The sequence below is a fragment of the Podarcis raffonei genome, chromosome 13, assembly GCF_027172205.1.
Source record: "Podarcis raffonei isolate rPodRaf1 chromosome 13, rPodRaf1.pri, whole genome shotgun sequence".
Lineage (NCBI taxonomy): Eukaryota > Metazoa > Chordata > Lepidosauria > Squamata > Lacertidae > Podarcis > Podarcis raffonei.
In genome coordinates, this window is record NC_070614.1 from 21692192 (window position 1) to 21700905 (window position 8714).

Below are 8714 nucleotides of genomic sequence, written 5' to 3' on the forward strand. Positions count from 1 at the left end.
CTGTTCTTAACCTGAAACTGTTCTTAACCTGAAGCACCTCTTTAGCTAATGGGGCCTCCCGCTGCCGCCGCGCTGCCAGAGCACAATTTCTGTTCTCATCCTGAAGCAAAGTTCTTAACCCGAGGTACTACTTCTGAGTTAGCGGAGTCTGTAACCAGAAGGTCTGTAACCTGAAGCGTATGTAACACGAGGTACCACTGTATCTGAACTGAGCGTCTTGCTAAGCTAAAGTGTTTTCTTATGCTAAAGCAGCTTCCGGTCTACAGACTAAATTAGGCCCACCAATATTCCTAATTTGTCCTAATTTCCAACCAGCCACAGATTAAGCTGCACTTGCAAAGGAGCAATCAGGAACCTTATAGAGCATTATTGGTTGTTCCTTTGCACCTGTGGCTTGCAATTGGTGCCATTTACATTTGATGACAAATGCAAGCAACGCTACCAGAGTCAAATCCACCCGGGACTTTCTGATCAATGCTCCTGATAGAATCTGAGGTCTCCAAAAGCAGTGCAGCTTGCTCCCAGTCAGCTGGCAGGCTTGCATTTGGCAGCAAATTTCAACTGTCCCCTTTCACACAAATCCACAGAGAGTTATCCACAATGGGATCTGACCCGTGAGCCAAAAGAAATTCCCCATCCTTTAGCTAGAGTTCTGTTCGAAACGAGAGATGAGGATTTTCCCTATGTGTTTCTGTTTTGCTCTTAGAGAAAACACAAAGAATTCCAGGTTTCTGCAGAGGCGGTATTCAGAGGGGACATTAGCAAGCGATTACAGTCGAACTTTGGACAGCATGATGAAGAAGAACTTTGTGGAGTGGCTCTTGAACAGGAGAGAGAACATGATTGAGTAAGTCTATAGCACAGGTGGTTCATCCAGGATTTTAGGGAAAGCATTGGGTCAAACTGATGTTTGGAAGGCTGAGTAGGAAGGGAGGAATGCAGATGAGAAGGGAACACTTCTTTCTGGTCCAGGATCTTGCCTTGTTCTGCTCCATGGGCTAGCATTCTCAAACATGGACCAGTCTTAAAGTACCATAAGTCAAATGGGGCGGATCAGTTTGGATGCGGTTGAGGAAGCCTGACTTAAATACCCTTTCCCCCCCCTTTATCAGGCTTTTTATTTACTCTTGAGTTATACCTAGGTAGTTGGGGCACTTCTGACCACCTTTGTTGCCATAAAAAGTAAAGGTAAAGGGACCCCTGACCATTAGGTCCAGTCGTGACCGACTCTGGGGTTGCGGCGCTCATCTTGGAAGCCGGCGTGCAGCTTCCAAGTCATGTGGCCAGCATGACTAAGCTGCTTCTGGAAAACCAGAGCAGCGCACGGAAACGCCGTTTACCTTCTCGCTGGAGCGGTACCTATTTATCTACTTGCACTGGCGTGCTTTTGAACTGCTAGGTTGGCAGGAGCTGGGACTGAGCAACGGGAGCTCACCCCGTCGCGGGGATTCGAACCGCCGACCTTCAGATCGACAAGTCCTAGGCTCTGTGGTTTAACCCACAGCGCCACCCGCGTCCAAGGTTTGTTGGCACACCTTGGGATAAAAGAAAAGCAATGTGTTTGCGGGGGGAGAAACAGGGGGCAGATGAAATGGTCTTAACAGAGCTGAAGCATTATAGTACTCCTCAGGATCCCAGATTCCCAGGGAGATGCCTTTTGTGTATGTTCCCCCAGTAACAGAATTGACCCATCCAGGAGAGATACTGAACCCACAGCATTAGATACAAGGAATCAAGGCATTGAAGCTGGATCTCAGGAGGCAATGGACTTCATCAAATGCATTCTGCAAAATATGGGGAAACAGAGGTGAGCTCAACAACTTGTTTGGCCTGCAAAAGAAGATCCTATTTCAACATGGAATAAGTATTTCAGCTGCAAAGTAAATCAGATTTCCTTTTCCTCCTCCATATTATATTGCTACTACTATTTACCCACCCTTCACTCTAAGGTCCCAAGGTGGATTATAACATTAAAACAACTTACAAAAATAAGTTATGAGTTGGTCCTAAAAATATACACCTCAGGTGTTAAAAGCCAGGTATTATATTATAGTTCAGTCAATCTAAAATCTGTTGAAAAAGTGATGTTTGCAAACATTTACTATACATAATAAAATAATGATCAGTTGTAATTAGGGGTGGCAGAGAAATTTGATTTTGACTGAAGTTGAATGAGAAGCCCTCTAATTTGCACTTCTCAAACCAATACAAAAACAGAAGCAGCTACTCTTTGAAATGTGCAATTCTCTGAATTTTGCAATGCAACAAACCAATGTGTGCAAAAACATATTAGTGGTAGCTGTTCATAAAAAATGCATATATTGGTAAAAGTAACATGCAAAAGTGCATTATATTAGGGGAAATCGCTTGAAAAAATGCATCTATTAGTTAAAACTGCATTCAAAAATATGTTTACTATGAGAAATATGCACTAAAATGTACAACTTATCGTGAGGAATTTTTTTTTAAGTAGAAATGTGGACAACTGAATTTAACACTGGGAAAAAGAAGATACTGGTAGAAAAATAAAAATTGACAGTTTTGTTCATAACTTTTTTAAACTGCGCCAGTACTACCTCGCCTTTTAGATATTATAATAAAGTAATTTTGAGATCAGATGGAAACTGTTAGCCTTTACTTTGATATAATAAAAATAAGATACCTTCCCATTTTTTTAAAAAAAGAAATGGCCAAAGCCAAAAATGTATTACAATATTTTTATATCACCTTTCATTCAAGAATCTCAACGTGGTGTACAATAAGCCGCTACATTATAATAAAACAGTAAAATAGCAGCATTTACAAAGCTAGGGTAGATATAAAACTAAAGAGCTCAGAAGCAAAACAATCTTAAAATGCCAGCAAAATATGCAAGGAAACTTAAGGAGAACGTTCCTGCCAACAAATATTTTCTACATAATGCTTAGTTTATGTGGAGTTCTAGGTACCGCTGGTGTTTTTTAAAATATCTTTTGACAGAAATTGTATGACTATAAACAGCTGCTCCAGTAAAATGTCTCGTGGCCATTTTAGAAAATGGCGCCTGCAGACTGATGCCAACCTGCTTATGTCTACCCAACTTTTTCTCATTCCAACACGCCTTCTGCATTATATATAGATGGGAATTGCTGTCAGGCATGAAATTCCTATGGAGGTCTATTACAAGGACTGCATTAAGAAAGCTGTTTCCAATTCCTAGCTACCAGCATCAAATTTTTAGTTGCCTAGGCAACTGGGCACCTGGGATTTTCCTCCAACGCCCCCTCCCCACCAACTAGGACTCTTTTGCAACTTTGCTCCCCGCCCCCCACCATCTCACTCCCTGGGATAACCCTGTGGCAGCAAATGTCTACTTCACAGTCTCTTTCTTCTAGCCTGGCTCTGCCAAAAGGTTCAGATGACTGGAAGGACGTCCGGAGGCAAGAACATCTGGCATGGCTGATTTCTGCTGACCTCTGCAGGCCAATGTGAGTGAATCGCTTCCTCTCTCTTTCCCTCTCTTCCCTTTCCCTTCCAAAGGCAAGGAAGAGTTGGGACTCCACAGACAACCCACGTGGTGGTTTGGGCAACAGTATTTTATGGGTGCCAAAGAAGCAGGAGGTCATCTGCAAGGTCCGGTGTTGATGGCTATATGCCAGAAACTCCCGAATACTGATTGCTGCTCCTTATCTGCTGTTGACTGCTACTACAGAATCAGTGGGTGGCAAATGTTAACATTGAATACGAAGTAGCCAGAGAAGGTTGATCCAAGGGAAATTTGGGAGCTTTAAAAAATGGTTTCATTTACATAATTACGTAAGAAAAGCTTGCTGGATCATGATACAGTGGTACCTCGGGTTAAATACGCTTCAGGTTACAGACGCTTCAGGTTACAGACTCCGCTAACCCAGAAATAGTGCTTCAGGTTAAGAACTTTGCTTCGGGATGAGAACAGAAATCGTGCTCCGGCGGCACGGCAGTAGCGGGAGGCCCCATTAGCTAAAGTGGTGCTTCAGGTTAATAACAGTTTCAGGTTAAGTACGGACCTCCAGAACGAATTAAGTACTTAACCAGAGGTACCACTGTAATAATAATAATAATAATAATAATAATAATAATAATAATAATTTATTTATACCCCAGCCACTCTGGGCAGCTTCCAACAGAATATTAAAATACAATAGTCTATTAAACATTAAAAGCTTCCCTAAACAGGGAACAGGATCCAGCCCAGCATTCTGTTCTCACAGTGGCCAACCAGATGCCTGTCGGAATTCAGGTTCTTTTGGGTAAGAGATAGCGGTGTGATGATTAGTAAATAAACATTGCTACAGCTTCGGACCAGTTTTCTTACCCCATATATGCCCGCTTGGCCACTTCAGTCTACGGAACTGGCATTTTTACAAATGTTTTACAAATGTTTGATCGACACTTGTGAGAAATCAACCTTTTAGTTACGTGCTGCAATTCCCCATGCCTTCGTTGTAGTTTCTGAAGCTGAAACCATTTCCCTTTAGGCACACCTCCCCAGACACGTCATTTTAGCATGTGTGCTTGTTTGTAAAACTGTGAATTTTAATCTATATTTGGGTCATTTTATTGTGCTTACTTGTTTTCAGTGTCTGTTTCCACCGCTATTATCTTGGAATATTTTATGTTCTTTTGTGTATGCTGCTTAGAGAGGTGCTTTGTGGGTTTTGGGGATTAAGCAGTATATAAAGCTTGCTAAATATTCCCCCATGGCTCAGATGCACATCTTGAATTTAGTAGGAGCTGTTGAGTTCAGTATTGTGGGATCAGTTTTATGGAGCTCCCTTCCAGGTGAGGACAGACAGGCAACCCCATCCCTCTTGAACTTCAGCAGGCATTATAACTGAATTCTGATTCTATAGCTTTAACTATTCCCCCCCCCATTGCATTGAGTTTCTCATACGCTGCTTACAAAGGCCATAGCTCAGTGGTAAGAGTATGCAGAAGGTCCCAGGATCAAATCCCCAGTATCTCCAGGTAGGGCTAGAAGGAAGGACCCCTTCCTGAAACTCTGACAAGCCACTGCCAGTCAGTATAGACAAAACCACACAAGATGGATCATAAGACTGTAAAGTTGGGAGCGTCCCCCAAGGGCCATCTAGTGCAGGGGTCAGCAAACTTTTTCAGCAGGGGGCCGGTCCACTGTCCCTCAGACCTTGTGGGGGGCCAGACTATATTTTTTTGGGGGGGAATGAACGAATTCCTATGCCCCACAAATAACCCAGAGATGCATTTGAAATAAAAGAAGGACACATTCTACTCATGTAAAAACACGCTGATTCCTGGTCCGTCCGCGGGCCGGATTGAGAAGGCGATTGGGCCAGATCTGGCCCCCAGGCCTTAGTTTGCCTACCCATGATCTAGTGCAACCCCTCTGCAATGCAGGAATTTCAGCTAGATCATAATCCAACCTCTGCTTAAAAACCTCCAAGGCAGGTGAGTCCACCACGTCTCGTGGGAGTCTGTTCCACTGTCAAGCTGCTCTTGCTGTCAGAAAGTTCTTGTGGTGTTTAGTCGGAATCTCCTTACTTGTATCTTGAAGCCGTTTGTTCGGGTCCTGCCCTTCGGAGCAGGAGAAAACAAGCTTGCACCATCCTCCATTTGACAGCCCTTTAGATCAGGGGTCCCCAAACTAAGGTCCGCGGGCAGGATAAGGCCCGAGGGACTCGTTTATCCGGCCTGCGGCAACCCCCACTGCCTGCTCTTACCTGGTGCTGCGCTGTGCGGCTGCCCACTTCTGGGCTGGAGGAGCACTGGAAATAGCTTGTGCGCATGCGCAAGCGTTATTTCTGGTGCACATCCAGGTCGGAGGAGGCCCGTGCACATGCACACAAGCTATTTCTGGTGCTCCTCCAACCTGGAAGTGCGCCAGAAATAGCGTATGGGCACGCGTATGGGCACGCACTTCCCCGCCCTCCAGCCCGCCATGCAATCAGCGCTGGAGACACCAGCCTGAGGCATGGTAAGTTTGCTGACCTCTGCTTTATATATTTGAAGATGGCGATCATATCTCCTCTCAGTCTCCTCTTTACCATGCTAAACATACTATTGAATGCATGTTTGAATCATTCCTGCTTAGAAATGATTGTAATCAAGTGGCATATGTTTCCCAAGTACCGTAAATAAATAAAATACCATTGCCTAGCTAGGAATGCTCAGCCCAAAGCTTTACAGAAAGTTGCCCACCTTCTCTATTTTTCACTCCCCCCCCCCACAAAAAAACCAGGTTCCTTGGCAAACTTTACATATTTCACCATCTTTTCCCCTCTGTTTTTCCAGGCTTCAATAGCTCACAGCTTCCTTGAGGGAGAAAAGATGGACTAACTTCTGTACTCTCCTTGTTTTGTACCTTTTGCTAATGAGTGTCAACAATAATTATGACAGCAGCAATAAAACAATTTATTATCAAGTTCAGACGTGAGTGTTAAGAGTGTTATTCAATTCATTTTTTAAAAAAAAACACCACCACCACCCCAAACAGAATTCGTAAGTGCTCTCATCAGAAACAGAAGTTAGAGGATGTGCTAATCTGTCAGTCTGGTACGATGCATGACAGGGAGGCGATTCAGAATCCGTTCCCTGGGCAGTCCCACACAGCTGCATGAGGGTCATGAAAGATCAATGATTCGGTTCCTGCTCAGGCATGGTTATTTATTTTTAAGATACAAAACCTGAAGATTTAAAAAGCTGCTACACAACAATGAAACATTGCGACCAGCAACAATAGTAATAGTAATAATAATAATAATTTATAACTATGATTGCACATTTATTAAAAAGCAGAACCTTTTTTCAGCTCTAGAAGGGCTCCATAAAATACCAGTATCATCTTAACGCAGTTCACAAAGGCTCGATGAAGATAGTTGAGATTTGGTGGGTTTTCCATGCAAATGAGCAGTTTGGTCTCCCGCCCTCCCCCCCAGCAGGTTCTGGATTTCCATCGCTTCCACTTTAAAAACAACAACAACCAAATAGTTGTTATTTTTATTTGCTTACTGGGCACATGGGTGTGCTGTAGCCATGCACCATCTTAATATGCCCAGAGGCAAACTAAGTACACTGCCAGCCAAACTGATACATCTGGAGAAGGTGCGTTAGTGTTAAGTGCAAATCTGGTATGCAACAACCACTGGAATACTTTTGTGATTGGGAAAGAATGTGAGCCTATGAGCCTGGCAGTACCTGGTTCCTAGCTCAGCTCAGGAACTTCGCAGCTAGCCTTTGGTTGACTGCTGTCTCTCAGCCTTCACCCCACGCTGCCCACCTGCAATTTAGGTGAAATCATAATGATGTTACACAGTGGTTGTAAGAAGTGATGAAGTACATTTTGCTGTCTGAGTAGTGGCGAATGGTCTCTCTCCCCTCCTACAAGTCAAGCTGCATTAACACCCAAGTTATTTTGGTATTAGAGGCAGAAAATGCCATGTCTATGGATATATTTCGCTCCCTGTCATTAACAACACAATAACCACAAATTCAAGAATCAACAATTTGCTGCCTTTTTCTGCGGGGCCACTGCACTCTGCCTAATGATAAGACTGACCATTGCTCTTCACCAGAGGTCAGCAAACTTTTTCAGCACTGTCCCTCAGACCTTGTGGGGGGCCAGACTATATTTTTTTGGGGGGGAATGAACAAATTCCTATGCCCCACAAATAACCCAGAGATGCATTTTAAATAAAAGCACACATTCTAATGTAAAAACACCAGGCAGGCCCCACAAATAACACAGAGATGCATTTTAAATAAAAGGACACATTCTACTCATGTAAAAACAAGCTGATTCCTGGACCAACCGTGGGCCAGATTTAGAAGGCGACTGGGCCAGATCCGGCCCCCGGGCCTTAGTTTGCCTACCCATGCTCTTCCGCACCATCACACAAGTTGAGTCCATTTGTTATAGCAGTGTGCCACTAGAGGGCAATATGACAGCGCATTTAACTCAGTTTCCAGAAAAGAGGTGGGAGGGAATCATCTAAACACAACCCTCTTTTATAGTGCTGGCCTAAGTATATTACAGTGGAACCTCAGGTTACATATGCTTCAGGTTACAGACGCTTCAGGTTACTGACTCTGCTAACCCAGAAATAGTACCTCGGGTTAAGAACTATGCTTTGGGATGAGAACAGAAATCGTGCTCTGGTGGCGTGGCGGCAGCAGGAGGCCCCATTAGCTAAAGTGGTGCTTCAGGTTAAGAACAGTTTCAGGTTAAGAACGGACCTCCGGAACGAATTAAGTACTTAACCCGAGGTACCACTGTACTCAGATGTCAGTCCTGCAGAGTTCAGTGGGACTTAGGCCTTATTAACAGCACAAACAAACCTCACTGACTCAGAAGCAAGTCCTGCTGAATTTAATGGGGCTTCCTCCCAGCCTGTTTTAGTCCCATCCAATGCAAATGATTATATAACTTTCTCCAGCATCTTTTAAATACCCCTTCTGAAATAATGTTCTGGCGATATATTCATCTATTTATGAATGAGGGCAGGCAAAAATACATGTTAAATGTTTTAATAAACAAAGCACTGTTAAGTGTATGGTTTATTTAATTTTGCCAGTCAACATATTACTTTTCACTCTTGACTTCAGAAGAAAGTCATGTATTGCACTACCGCATTACAGTAATTCTTTTAAGGAGTGCTCCAAACTCTGCCTTTCCTTTTTAGGGCTATTTCTGACGACGGAAATTTTGGACCTAAATACTT

The 8714-nt window shown here is 43.5% G+C and overlaps 1 protein-coding gene across 2 annotated transcripts in view; it reads left to right on the top strand.

The window, feature by feature from the left end:
* Positions 1 to 6423, top strand: part of LOC128400841 (gastric inhibitory polypeptide-like) — a 36085-nt gene extending 29662 nt beyond the window's left edge. For both annotated transcript variants that reach the window (XM_053363442.1, XM_053363443.1), the window contains 4 exons: positions 707 to 847; positions 1676 to 1807; positions 3375 to 3467; positions 6289 to 6423. In XM_053363442.1, the coding sequence (XP_053219417.1) occupies positions 707 to 847; positions 1676 to 1807; positions 3375 to 3467; positions 6289 to 6298 (376 nt within the window). In that variant the 3' untranslated portion in view covers positions 6299 to 6423. The remainder of the gene's footprint in view (positions 1 to 706; positions 848 to 1675; positions 1808 to 3374; positions 3468 to 6288) is intronic.
* Positions 6424 to 8714: the final 2291 nt, after the last annotated feature.